Source organism: Barbus barbus (assembly GCF_936440315.1).
Source record: "Barbus barbus genome assembly, chromosome: 16".
Taxonomy (NCBI): Eukaryota; Metazoa; Chordata; class Actinopteri; order Cypriniformes; family Cyprinidae; genus Barbus; species Barbus barbus.
In genome coordinates, this window is record NC_136744.1 from 30030129 (window position 1) to 30045386 (window position 15258).

The following is a 15258-nucleotide window of genomic DNA, read 5'->3' on the forward strand; positions in this document are numbered from 1 at the left end:
GAGTAAAAATAAGATGCTCAATTCAAAGCATTTTGAAAATGACACACTTCCTGCAGCCAGTTGGTGGCGCTATAACTTTCAGTCATAAAAGTCACATCTGATCGGCATCATACAACGAACGAATCAGTGAAGTTTGATCAACATCATACAATGTATGTGGACTCGCCACGGGCAAACGGTACGAGATATGAAAAATCTCTTCTCAATTTAGCGTCCCCAATGTCTTGAGATCATGTTCACCGAGTTTGGTGGCAATCGTTTGGAAATCCTCAGAGGAGTATATCAAATTCCAGAGCATGCGCTTTCTAAAGTCGACTTCCTGTTGGGCGGAGCTTAAGACATGCTGTGCGAAAGTTGTTCAGCTCAATGAGATCTATATGTGTACCGAGTTTCATATGAATACGTCCATGTATGACCTATACGTCAAGCTTTTTGACTGTGTTCTAGGGGGCGCTGTAGAGCTCCTGTACCACGCCCGGGTCCCAGCCTCTGTGGCATCCTAATGGCCGCAGTTTCCAATGTGCGTGCCAATTTTCAAGAGTTTTTGAGCACGTTAAGGCCCCCAAAAGTGCCTGGATAGTCGATATAAAAAAAAATTAAAAATAATAATCCTTAGGAAAACAAGAGGCCCCTGCGCCTTAGTGGCTTGGGCCCTAATAAATAATACAGTGAAATGGATTTAGTTTGAACTAATACAAACAAACAGTTTCAATATGTGAATGTTTGTGTGAATCTGAGAAGGGTGAATTTTAATCATGAACATGTTCCAGTGGCTACAAACCTCAGTGTAAAATTTCAACACCCAAACCCAAAACTAGCTACAACAAAATTTTATTACAAAAACAAAAAAAATAAAACGACAACACTGTACCAAAGTGCACTTGTAAGGTTACGAGACAACAATAGTCTGCATTCAATGAGGTAGAGCAAAATAACACTTGCTTGTGTTAGTAAAAACCACATTAATTTCTTATACAACATTGATTTGAAATCCCATGATGTCTTCATTTATGAAAGATGGCTGTAAATAATAATACTTAAACTTAACACAGCAAATGAAACACCATGCATGACAGCATTAGAATATTGCACATTTCGTATTATCCCACACCTCATGAACATTAAAGTGATTTAAATCATCTAGCTTTCACCCTGATCGCATAAATTAAAAAAAGGATTCAGAATTCAGCAGCTGAGGTGTTTTGATTCAAGTAACAGTTAAGAGCAGTGTGCTTGCTTTATGAATACAAACTCTCCCCTGTGCAGTGTAAACGTTCCGATGCTTTCCTGTCCCGTGTCATCACCTGTCGAAGCAGGGAGCGGCGCAGGGGTACAGCGAGTTCACCTGGTAAGCCCTGCTGGGCACGTTCACTTTGGCATCCATGGTCTGTGTTTGCGTGAGGCCGTGCAGAGGGGCCGTGGAGACCTGCATTGAGGCCGTATGTGTCAGATATGTCGCAGGACCTTGAGTGGACATTACCACCGGCTGGCAGTTCTGCTGCATGTATTGCGTGTTCGGCCGCTGCATGTATGGATGCAAGGACATGCTCTGACCCTGGACGGGATACACCATCTGTGCAGGCTGAGCACTCGGCTGTGGGCATTTCTGCTTATTTGCTTCCTTTACGTCACTGTCATGAGCACTGAGAAAGAGAAAGAGAGAGAGAGAGAGAGAGAGAGAGAGAGAGAGAGAGAGAGAGAGAGAGAGAGAGAGAGAGAGAGAGAGAGAGAGAGAGAGAGAGAGAGAGGGGGGTATTAGGGGAGATAATGACTTCCATGTTTGTTGCGCCAAAATGTCCATTCAACTATAACACTAACACATTATTTTCTGTTTTAGTTATTTTAGTACTTTAAGGCCCGGTTTCACAGACAGGGCTTAGACTAAGCCAGCATTAGGCCATTGTTCAGTTAATTTTTTTATAAACGTGCCTTAGAAAAAAACATTACTGGTGTGCATCTAAAGACAAAACAAAGGCACTGATATGTTTTAAGATCAGTCAGTGCAAGTTTCTTTCTTGCAGCTCAGACTTACATTTTAGTCCAGGACTAGGCTTAAGTCTTGTTTGTGAAACCGGGGTAAGTGAAACTGAAAGAAAATGAGAAATGATTCCTTTGCAAGTAGCTGAAATAAAATAAGTTTTATACTATTAAAATTTATTTTTATTTCATGTTTAGTTTATTTGAAGTAACAAAAAGTGCAGAAATGCATTCAGCAAAGCTGTATATGCATCCAATCAACTTGCATTTAAAAGCATTCAGTAAAGCGGCAAATGCATCAATTCAAGTTGCATTTACTGTACATGCATTCCATAAAGTTTGTATATGCATGAATTAAGTTGCATTTATATGCATTCTGTAAAGATGTAAATACAACTTAAATGCATGCATTTACATCTTTACTGAATGCATTCAATTTGCATTTACATGCATTCAGTAAAGTTTAATATTCATTAATTCAAGTTGCATTTACATGCATTCCATGAAAGTTTATATATGCATGAATTAAGTTGCATTTACATGCATTCTGAAAAGTTTGTATTTGCAATGAAATTGCATTTACATGCATTCAGTTAAGATGTAAATACAACTTAGCATGCATTTACATCTTTACTGTATCTACAACTTTACTGAATGCATTCAATTTGCAATTACATGCATTCTGTAAAGTTATATATATGCATCAATTCAAGTTGCATTTACATGCATTCTATAAAGTTTGTATATGCATGAATAAAGTTGCATTTACATGGATTCAGTGAAGATGTAAATGCATCTTTACTGTACGCAAGTAAATGTAACTTCAATGCATGGATATACAATTTTATTGTAAACTTGAATGAATGCTTATGGAACTTAATTGAATGCATTCAGTAAAGTTGTACATGCATGCAGCCAAACTATATTTACATGCATTTCATTTGTATGGTTTTTAGTTAATGATAACAACCTTGGGTAAAACTCACATTAGAAGTCTTTCCACACAAGGCAGCAGGTGCTCCCAGGTGTACGCTGACAGACGCTGCAGGCGCGGAGGCCAGGTCGGAGACAAACGCAATATTACCCTGGAGGAGGCCACACACGCCGCAGCAACCAGGGATGGGACGAATCGCAGAAATGCATGGTCTTGACAGAGAAAGGAAATGCAAAAGAACAAAACATTCTGATTCTGTATATCATGCAGTTCTTATACACTCCTACAAACATTCAACAGGTGAAAATGCACTGCATCTGAATTAGTCTCTGCACCTTGTAAAGACACCTCTAGGAAATAGTCAGCATATTTGGAGATGTACAGCATGGTCCTCTCCATGCACGCCATCGGCCAGCCGTCATGCAGGTCCGTCTCGTTCACGGCGACTGGCAGGTAGTACTCTATGAAGTGAGCAGCGGTGGGGAGGTACAGGTTCCACTGAAACGTCTCGAGGAGCAGCAGCTCCATGTGCAGGAGACCCTGTTTGGTCAGAACCAGGTTCATAGAGCTCATGCAGCCAAGACCGTTCAGTGTCTCCAGCTTCGGGACACGGTCTTCTCTCTCCTCAAACTTACCTGGTTAATAAAATTGGTTGCTGAGTGGTTATGGCACAACACTATGTGGTGTGCTTTGTGCATCATACACAATAACAAAATATCACAATAAAAGGAGTATGACTCTTACTGGCCAAAAGCAAGCAGGACAGCGCGACCATGTGAAGCTGCTGTACTGAGATGTCATAGCGGTCCATAAACAGGTCCAGCAGATAAACAGCCAAGTGTCTGGCCGCCGGGCACAGCTTGAAGCGATTGCTGACTATAGCGATCAGGTCTGCAAAATATCGCCTAAGGCTCAGCTGTGGGGACTGGCCTTTGTACGCAGGCAACCGCAGCTCCTGAAAGACATCCAATGAGACAAACACACTGCAATTAATAGGTTTTATAATACTGATTTGTGCAATAATCAGTTTAAGTTGCACATGCATGGAATCACCAAGTAATGTTGCATATTATGCATATGCTCGAATTTGCATTTATATAAATTCAAAACAGTTGCATGTGCATGCATACAAAGTGCATTTACTGTACATGAATTCACTAGTTACACTTATATTAATAGGTGCATATGCATGTAAACAACATTTACATGAATTCACTAGTTGCATATGCATGCATTCAATAAAATCGCTTTATTAATGCATTCAAGATGCATTTACATAAATTCAGAACAGTAGCATATGAATGCATTCAGTAAAGTTGCATGTGCATGCATTCAAGTTGCATATACATGAATACAGCAAAGCTGCATATGCATGCATTACATTATAAAATCCAAACAGACAATTCCACTACCATGACAATTTTGTAATAACATATTTGTGCAAGGTTCATGCATGCATGACATTATAACACACGTTCAGTGGTACCAAAAACCAACACAATGACAGGAATACAAACTTTGTAACGCAGGGCCTGATAGATGTCCTCTGCAAGTTCTCCTTTCCACCACTGACCCTCCAGCTCCATTGGGATCCTGGAATATATGAGGTTTAAAGATCAGCTCAGCTTCATTGAGCAAAAGCACCTTAATGCATCCCAAGACAAATCCAAGCTCCAGCAACAATCAGCACTGATGACGGTGAGACCGCTGAAGGTCTTGATTGGTCCAACACATTTCAGGAGGAGAAGATCATTTAGAGTAACAAGCCCGAGTCTTCCTCAATGTGCACAATACTTCCTTGCTCAAACAAACCAATGCATATCACAGAATGAGCGGAATGACTTACTAGCATACGATAACCTACTATAAATCAAAGAGTCGTATCAATAATAGAGCAGCGCTACATGTTTGACTTTTAAAGGGAAAAAGCAGACGATGAAAACTTTTCAGTGTTCAGAACTCACCGCACACAACGACGCCTGCATACAGACAGTACGATGAAAACTAGCAGCCGAACAAACTTACTCGGATAATCAAAGTGTAAATTAAATCAAAGTTTACACTCTGTGCTCACGAGCAAAGAAACAATACACGGCACAGCGAGCCTGACTATCTCAGCCAATCAAAAGTCGCCTTACAATCACAGAGCGCGACCAATCAGAATGAAGCGTTCATCCGCGTCATCACAATGCAGCGAGAAAGAGCAACTAATCACAGAATTACACAGAAAAATAATTGTTGGGGAAACATAAGATCTCAGCAACTATAAGTTTTCACTTATAGCTTTTTGTAAAGTTTGTAAAACACATTTCAACCCAAATATGTGGGGCTGCTATAACCCGATGTCACCAGCAGGGGCCCCCCTCTCCTCAATAATCAGCACATAACCTGCGTTTTAAAAACTGCATTGATTATTTTACTGATTTATGTGTTTTGTCATGTATTTCATTAAAGCATAAAAACAATTTTTTTTAATAAAATTAATTTACCCAACATATTGTATATTTAAAAAGGGAAAGCAAACAAAAGACTGAGCAATTCTAAAATAAAATGTTAACTGGACAAGCTTTTTGGCCTCCTGTATATTACTATACATATTACTACATCACACACAGTGTACTTGAGTTGTTTATGTTAAATTGCTTTTACAGGACTGTAATGTGACTTTAGCACACAAATCACATAATTATCAATACAAGTGCAGCAATAAAGATTATGTGACTGGTGATTTAGTGCAGGATTGTTTCTTCAGTTCATTTGCACCAAACAGGCATTTTCTACAGAATGCAAAATGCTTGTTTATTTTTTTTGCTATATCATTCCTAACAAAGCAAGTCATATTAGCACCCTGAGCAGAAGGGTGAATGCAGAAAAACCTCAATCTATTAGCATATACATTGAAAGGCAGACAGACTGTACTTTCCTTTTTAGATTTGTGTTTTCCTTATGCCTTAAAAAGTGCTGTCCAGTTTTTTGATAATTCAATTTTATTTACTTTTTATTTATGGCTTTACTTATGATGCTGATGATTTTGAGTAATAGATTTAAACCAATGTTGGCCTCATGCCATACCATTGAAGCATAGCTTCATTTCTAATTTATATTTTTGTTTTATTTTTGCATTAAAATGTAAAAACAATATACGTTAATTTGTCTTTTTTATTTAAACATTTTTTAAATTCACAACATTTACTTTAACCCCATGCACGGCCCTCAGTTAATGTTCCTTTTTGGTCCTTTATAGCTATTAAAAGTCTGGCCACCTCAATATTCAATCAATATGAGATTGTAACTATTGATTATTAAAATGCATCTTTTCTCCCATTGTTACATCCTTGATATCTAAATAATGTAATCCTCATGACTTTTCCATGACTTATTTTTAATGAATAATTTCTATTTTAATAATCATAATAATTGTCTTAACTTTTTGAAACTTGGAAATCACATGACATCTGGAACCCTATATTGACTTAAATGGCCATAAATTGAATAACAATTACAAAAAAGTAAAAATAGATTAAATAAAGTAAAAAATAACAAATAATTTCTACATTGTTAGAATGTGTGTGTTTATCTCCTTCTCTCACATTCACATTCCAGTGCTGTGTGCCTCTATATGGTCGTTATAAACAGTGCTGAGTGGTGTGTGCTGAAAGAGGAAGCACATGCTGTCTTCACAGGGCTGGACTTCTCTGTGCACACAAAGTCTGTGGCATGAATGAGCTTCTTTCATAAACAGAAAGCATACAACTAGGCATGAATGCATCGAAAAATGCATGCAATTTAGACAATGCAATTAGACGTTAGTATGATGTGGCATGCAGGTAATCCATTCTTGTCATGGGTTTGAGCTGCTTTTGTCCCCGGATGGAACTGTCATGGCTGCTGTGCGCTGTTGACTGATTCTGGTTGGACGGGAGGCGGAAAAGCGCTGTAAGTCTCGTCACCTTCGACACTTTTACATGCACTTATATGCATTTTCACATATGCACTCCATAAACTTTGACTTCGAAGCAGAATGAAAGTTTTATTAGTGGAAATGCAGTGTCGGACGCGCATAATGGCATGCACGATATAGCAGTTTGAAACATGTTTGTTGGTCAACTTTAAATAGGCAAGTCTGCATAGTTGCTAAAGTAAACTCCATCGCAGGCTATAGGCATTGCATTTTACTTTGCAGTGCATTAAGTTTGATCTAAAACGATTTTAAAACTTTATAACACGTTCATTGCATTGTGACATAGGGGGAATTAGGCAGCTGAACCACAGGTGCAAACTGATTATACTTTATTTAACTCACGGTGCATGCTTAGTTTATTATATTTGATTATATTTATGTCTTTTGAGATACATGGATCAGTATGCATGTGTGTATATTAAGACAAAGATGTGAATTAAATACTCATGTACTAGTAAAACTGTACAGTACCATGGTACAGTGATGTTAATGCCATGGTGCTTTGATGTGTATCATGGGGTTTAAATACAATAATTTTTCAGTGTATTTCAAAGAATACCATGGTATTACCATGGTACATGTTTAGAAAACACTGGTACTGAACTCAGTCATTTATTTGTTGCACACGTTGCATAAGCAGTTAAGGAATGGTCTGAGGAGTTAAAGGAGGACTGAGTACACTTATATAAATATAATAATTACATGTAAGTGAAAATGTACTATCATGATACCGTGTTCAAAAATGATGGTAATACCATAGTACAGAGCATTGAATGCACTTAAATTTAGGTTCATTCAAATATATTGACTTGTAATAAAGATGTTGTAGTCTGGTTTTGGGTAACTAAGGTAAGGTAATGTTATAAATGACATTTCAAAGAAGACCGGGTTCTGTTTTTTATAGAAAATTCTTGATGTACACACTGTATATGTAACAGTTTTTTTTTATTTTTGTCATATGTGGTAAGATTTTAATCCTAAACACTAGTTAATAATTCAATTGAATGTCCATTAAATAGTTTACACAGCATGCATTACAATAATTACTCAAAAATGTAATAAACAAAAGCACAGTTCTCAGAAAATGCATATGTACTGTATGCACTGCAAAAATTATTTTCTTGCACTATATTTTTGTCTTGTTTTCTGTATAAATATCTAAATATTCTTAAATCAAGATACATACTTGAGAGGCAAAATGACTTATATAATGATATAAAGCCTTGTTTTTTAAAAATTGTATCCTAATTAAGTGAGTTTAGGCTTAAACTAAGAAAAAATCTGTCAATGGGGTCAGAAGAATATGCTTACTCAGTGTTTTTGTATTGTTTTTAGTATAAATGTCTAAATATTCTTAAGTCAAGTTACATTTACTTGAGAGGCAAACTGACTTGAGATGTCAAGTCTTGTTTTCTGAAAAATGTATCAAAATTAAGTGAGTTTATGCTTAAAACAAGAAAATATTTCTGCCAATGGGCTAAGAAAAAAAAACAAGATTATTTTTCCTTGTTTTAAGCACACATTCACTTAATTAAATTTTGATCCGTTTATCAGAAAACACAATATTTTAAATAGTTTTCTTTCTCGAATAAATGCATCTTAATGAAAAAATGTGTATTGCCTAAATATTTGTAAAGGAAAGCAAGAGAAGAATACTAAACTAGAAAATATTTTTTTACAGCGTATCACTCATGACTTACATAATGCCCAGTATTGCAACTGGAAACATTGGTGAAAATCTAATGACACTGGTTATTAATTATGATATTGCAATTTTTGTATTGAGTTTTGAACATGATCTACCTAAAAGCTCAAATTTCCCTTGTCTTGTATAGGGCTCTGTACATCCAATATGAATGGGGTCAATGCCAAACGTGATGCTCAGGTTGGGAAGAAAGAGAGGGGCCTTTGGCATAAACGCCTGCGTCTCAGGAAGACCTCCTTTTCATTCCCTACTGAACGAAACACTGTGAAAGAGGAGAGAGATGTTACAGCACGTGGCTGGAAAGTAACACAGAAGTCCAAGAAGCGACCTCAAAGTCTTCAGGCAGCGAACACATTCTCCTGTTCCTCGTGCAACGACGGCATCTCCTTCAGACCTGATGAATTAATCATGCATTTTAAGATCGCCCACGGAGGCAAAGGAAACCCACCGATGTTTCCGTGCGACGTGTGCGGTTTCTCCACGCCGGTGTTCACTATGCTTCAGCAGCACCGAATGCAACACGAGGATTGTTTGTTCGTTTGTGAGATTTGTGATGACAACGTCCAGCGAACGCTTCCCCAACTGACCAAACATTGTCAAACTCACCATGCTCTAAACGGTCAATACGACTGTCCCAAATGCAAACTCTCCTTCCAGGAGATTAAGCAGTTTGTGTGTCACTCATGTTGCATTACTAATGACAATGCACAGAAAAACGATCCTTTAAAGCACAAGGCTGCTGCATGCCGTCAAAGGTGGAACCGAAGAAATTGGTGGAGAAAGCGGGCACCTGTTAAGCAAGACAATAACCTGTCTCAGGGGTTCAAGTTATTACTTCCAAAACCAGAACCCCAATGGACATCCCCATTGCTCCCGTTCTCCACACCCGGTTCTCTACTGGACGACCACGGCGTCTTGCTGGACCCAGAGAGGACCTTGGAGGAAACACAGCAGTTTCTCGAAAGGACCGTTTGTAGTGGTAAAAACCGGCCTGCATCTCTCAAAGGCGAGCAGGAGTTTGTTTCTCACGCGCCAAAAACACCCCATCCATCACAAGCTAATGCAAAGCGGTGTACCGCGCCACACCCAGGTCTGCGGCGTGCTAGGAAAGATAAGCTAAGTGGACTCATAGAGAAGAACAATATATCTGTTCCCCCAGATTGCACTACAAAGGTGGTCGGGTTCAAGATGGTGGATGGCAAAAAGCATTTAGTTCTCAAAGTCATTCCTTCAAACAAGCAAGACGTTTCGAAGGATGCTCACACTGTGAAACCAGCCAATCAGCAAAACGAATCCAATGATATTTCAGCTGTTAATGACTCAGGAAACCGTTCTCAGGTGTCGTCTAGAAGTCCTTCGTCCCAAAGAATGGAGCAGGAACGATGTGTAGCTCAGCAGGACATTTTGTCTTCAGTGGTTGAGAGGATAAAAAGCCAACAAAACAATGGATGCAACAATCAGGAACATGCAACTATTCATCTCAATGCATGCAACGCCTTCAACCATAATTCAGATATTCAAAGTCCGCATGCGAAAAGAGCAAATGACTGCCAAGACAAAGCCTTCAGTGAATCCGAGGAAAACTTTACCGCATGCCAAGGAGATTCAGGTTGTCATAGTGATCTAACTTCGGATACAGGTTCTTTGGAAGAAAGGTGTAGTTCACGACTCCTTACAACAGTGTTTGATGAAGAACCCAATCTTGATTCAAACGTCATTCTCCATCAGCCAAAAGCATGCTCCATCTCTGGGTTTGATTGCATGAGTCCGTCCTCTGGATCTCCTCTGAAGGATCTGAACGAGTCTTTGTGTCAAAGTGAAGACGGGGGCCTGTTATTCCATGGCAATGCTGACGAGTGCACAAACAACATGGACCCCAGAGATTCTCTGGTCCCGGTGGGTCAGCGCGACTGCGAGAGGGAAAGCCGCAGCGCTCCAGACCTGCTTCACACGGTGGATGAGCTGCCTTTAACAACAGACATCCATTTGCTGGATGAGGCAAGAGTGGATCGGACGTTATCTCCACACGCCAGCTCTGATGAACCTCTGAAAGATTTCCCACACACGGGAGGTGAGCAATAAGCAGAGCACTCTGGGATACTCAAGTGTACTTGTTGTGTGTTGTATTTTGGACATGGTTCCCATAGTTATTTACATGTATGAATATCTGTATATGCAGTAGTCTTTAGTAGCTGATTTTCAAAGGATTTAGTTTACCATTAATGTTAGATAGTTCTGCATATGGTAAATAAAAAAATAATATTGATCTTATAAACATTATAAGAACCCTATTATAGATATGTATAATAAATAGTAATTATGAATGAGTAATAATAATAAAATAATAATTATAAATATATAATATAATAATTAATACTTCTTAATAAATAATTATCAAAACATTTTTAATTTTTTTTTATTTACTATGAAATGACTCGGTAACCTTTCCAAGCAATCTATTGTTGGCACAAATATTCAAAGTATTTAATGCAAGAAGTAAAAGATTGTATAAACATGTTTACCATAAATGTATCAAAACATTGTATTTTCTAAATTTTAAATCAAAATATTTTTTCAACTTTAGGTATTTACTCTGGAATGACTCGGTAAACCATTACGATTACAAAAAATAAAATAAAATAAAAAATTACAAGACTTTTTTTAATGTTTTACTCAAAATGGCTAATGGTAACCATTATCCAAGATATCTATTGTCACCACCAACATTGAAAGCATTCAATGCAAGAAGTCAATTGTAGTAATTAAAATAGTTTAAAATATTGTTTAAACATGTTTCCATATATGCATCAAAACATTGTATTTCCTCTGAAATGGTTCAATAACCATCTTTCCAAGCAGTTGATTGTTGCCACAAAATTTTAATAATTTAATGCAAATTATAGTAATTAAAAATGTTTTTAAAAACAGTATTAATTTTTTTCAGCTTTATGTATTTACTCGGAAATGACTCCATAAACAATTACAATAAAAAAAAAATACAAATTTTTAATTTTTACTCAAAATGGCTAATAATGGTAAGCATTATCCAAGATATCTATTGTTGCCACAAACATTCAAAGCATTCATTGCAAGAAGTTAAATATAATTACAATTGTTTAAAATGTAGTTTTCCATGTTTTTCCACTGTATACAGTATTATCAAAACATATTTTAGCTTTGTTACCAGTATTATAATACAAATAAAATTTTTGTTAAATTATTTTAAAGCACGTTAGTTATTCTTCTGCTCCATGTTTTCATCAGATGCAAACCAGCAATCTGAGCCGGTCAACGCCAGCATCTTCTCTCCCCGGCCTGATGATTCAAACTCTTCCACATCCGTCCCAGCAACAGCCTCTGGATCCAGCGAGTCAAGCGGCTCTGTCTCGTCACTGAACAGAAAGCGCATGGGAGAAACGTCCTCGGCAGACTCTCCCGTCAGCAAATCCCAGAAGCCATCGACTCAAGCCTCCGTCCTCTTCTGGGAGCCGCCACCTCGAGACGTTCCGGCGACCCTTCGACTGATTCCCCACAGCTCCTCTCAATCCGTTAAAATCCCACGCGACAGCCAGCCTGTGATCGTCCTCAACCATCCCGACACTGATATTCCCGAGGTCACAAACATCATGAGAGTGGTTCACAAGCACAAAGGCGCAGTGCAGCGGGTCGTACTTTCTCGTAAAACTCTCAAAGCTCTTTCAGAGTTGAACTGCGATGCCTTTCGTGATAATCTCGTCGCCAATTGCCACGCGTCCCACCGCAGGAGAGAATGGCCAAAAGGGACCGTTAAAGAAAGGTTCAGCTTGAAACTGAGGCTCAAAAGAGTGTGTGGAAGAAAGTATACCGTAGTACCAACAGCATCGGAAAGCATCGTGATGCAGCCGACGTTTAAATGCTGGTTTTGCGGGCGGCTTTTCACAAACCAAGAAGCCTGGGTGGGTCACGGACAGAGACATCTAATGGAAGCAACCAGAGGGTGGAACCAGCTCTTCAACAGATAGAAATGCATTCATCAGCCAGTTTTAAGAAGTGCTGTGAAGAATCAGGGTTGCTATGCAAATCTCAGGGTGAGGAAAATACAGCTGGATTTCGTTCTTTATAGTAATAAACCCTTCTCAGGTGCTTGAATATTTATGATGACACGAGCAAGCATTATTTATTTTGTTCCACAATGTGAAAAAGTGCAGTGCATTATCTAATAGATGAAAAATCACTGTGCTTTTTTGATACGGTCAGACCAAATCCTTCTCGCACGATGCTGTGAGATTATTGCAGAGACCTCAGGTAATATTGTCATATTCCACTCTGTTAGCTTAATACTAATAGAAGAAGTGTGTTGACCTTCACTTCAAGCTGAACAACGAGTGATTGAGCAGTAAGACATCAGTTTGTCTTAATACTTTATGTAGCTTTGCATTATTTTATTGTGTTATTTTTGACGTTTAAAACTTGGGCATGTCGTTTAACCATTAATGTGTTGCTTTACTAATCATCTTTCAGAAGACTTTGTGACTGAAATGTTTACAGAACTTGTTGATTCTCTTTGTAGGAGGCTACGGATGTGGTTTAGCCTCCTCCGTTGCCGGTATATTTAGCATTAGTTTCAAACTACACCTGTATGCGAGAGAGCATATGTTGACTCAGCATTGGTGAAGCATCACTGAAATTATGTTTTGTATTTATGTGAATATTTATTTTTCAGCGTGCAGTCAGAACATGGGTTTGATTAAGGGTTTAATCACGAGTTTCAATTAATTACCTTACATTTATTAAATTGTTAATGTATTATTCATGGATAAAGAATGTATCAGTAGTCAAAATTTTCCCAAAATATTTTTATTCTCATTTATGAAGCCAAAGGTTTTTTAGGATCAGTGTAATCTGATCATTCTTGAGTTTATTTTCCCCAGGAATAATTTGAGTGCACTGCGATTCAGGCACTTAATAGTGGTGTGAATTTCTGTAAATGTCTGAAGATGGTCTGTGATCCACCTCACTTGAAAACCAAAGTAAATGTGTCTCTTATGTTTGTGTAGAAGTTTAAACACTGGTATAAGCACTAGTGTTGCGCTAACAGCTGTGAATGACACCTTGTATTGCTGTATTAGAAGTGCCTCCACAAAAAACCCTCTAGAGCTATCAATGAATAAATATAATTATTTTGAAAATTAATTTTTGTTTTTGTTTTGTCCGAGGTACATATAGCTCTTTAAGAAAAATACTCTTATCCTGACAACACAGTTTTGCATAATAACAGCAACACTGCTTTGCATATCTTACTGTACATCAGTGCTTTTTTTAATATAATTAAACAAATGACAAAAATATAATGAAATTTTCATATGAAATCACAAAACATTATCTGGAAGTTTAAAACCACTGATAGAGAAAAATATTTATGTAATTTAATGGTCACATATGGTAAATTTAAATTTTCGGGTCGCCCACATAAGGTTACTTTAAAAGTGATGAAATTTGTTTGTTTTTTCTCATTGTGATGGATGATTAAGGGAATTTGGGCTTTGTTTTCCCTCCTATTTATATTTCTGTGAAACAGGAAGCCATGGCTGGATAATTTCATGTTCATAATCACCCTGGAGTGCTCAAAATTGTGAATATGAATATATTTCAGAGATATTTTACTCATAAGAATTTCTTGGGGTGCCAATAATTGTGTCCAACGTGTATTTGAGAAAAACGTTTATTTCATAATGATATTTCCCCCCATTTTAAATTCTTATTATCCAATGAAAGGATAGATTTTTGTGAATTTTTAAATAAAAGATCAAAAGGATTAACAATGCAGATTAATTTTCACAGCCGCCTTTGATCATATTTACTAAGGGTGCCGATATTTTTGGCCATGACTGTAAGGTTGCCGTAAAAGTGATGAAATTAGTTTACAGGCATATCATTGAACAAATGTAGCAACAGAATCAACTGTAGCCTATATGTTGTAAAAAGAAATATTTATGACTTTTTACTATACACATTAACGGTTGTCAGGTCTTTAAATGACATACTGTTGCAAAGAAATACTGTTTTCGCTCATTGAAAGATGTTTGTAACACCAAGGGAATACACAAAGGTTTATGGTAACAGAGAAAAATGGTTGGGTTCAAACAAAAGGTGCTATCTTTTAAGTTGTGTATCAGATCCAGATGAAAATACCTGTAAATAAAAGCTGAAATGTTAATCTCTCATCTCATATTCATCTTTTGATGTCAAACCCAAATGTTTTCAGTCTACAGCAAAAATAAAGGAATTGGTCTTACTGTTCCAATACTTTTGGAGGGCACTGTATATCTGTGTATAACCCCATTAATTGTAATAATCCAGTGAGATTTTTGTCTGATAACAGCCCAAATCTGTTTGTCTGCAGCAACATCTCCAAGATGCTTTGAGAAACCTACCTGCAAAGCAACAGAACTGTTAAAAGTTTTAGGAACTTGTGTAAAAATGCTGTAAAATGAGGATGCGGTCAAAAATAATGTCATAAATAGATTTTCTTTATCAGTTAACTTCTGTTTACTAAATCAAATCATCATTTGGTGTGAGCATGCTTTGTGTTTAAAGCAGCTTTCCCTCGGTGCACTTGAGCAGAGTTTCTCAGGAGCTTTGCAGGAGGTTTCTTGAAGCGTCTTGGAGACACAGTTCTTCTGGATTTAGTCTCAGTTTGTT

At 37.5% G+C, this 15258-nt stretch overlaps 2 protein-coding genes across 2 annotated transcripts; one reads left to right on the forward strand and one right to left on the reverse strand.

The window, feature by feature from the left end:
• Window positions 1–725: 725 nt before the first annotated feature.
• ccnj (cyclin J) lies at window positions 726–5031 on the reverse strand. The gene is made up of 6 exons (XM_079437433.1): window positions 4876–5031; window positions 4429–4504; window positions 3656–3866; window positions 3247–3546; window positions 2964–3123; window positions 726–1643 (listed from the first exon to the last, which is right to left on the reverse strand). Exons 2-6 carry the CDS (start codon window positions 4495–4497, stop codon window positions 1301–1303), a joined length of 1083 nt encoding a protein of 360 aa, XP_079293559.1. The 5' UTR covers window positions 4498–4504; window positions 4876–5031; the 3' UTR covers window positions 726–1300.
• Window positions 5032–6536: 1505 nt separating this feature from the next.
• On the forward strand, window positions 6537–15042 carry LOC306882646 (uncharacterized protein). Its single transcript, XM_079437436.1, has 3 exons — window positions 6537–6847; window positions 8708–10648; window positions 11842–15042. The coding sequence occupies exons 2-3, from the start codon at window positions 8725–8727 to the stop codon at window positions 12576–12578; spliced, it is 2661 nt and encodes an 886-aa protein (XP_079293562.1). The 5' UTR covers window positions 6537–6847; window positions 8708–8724; the 3' UTR covers window positions 12579–15042.
• Window positions 15043–15258: the final 216 nt, after the last annotated feature.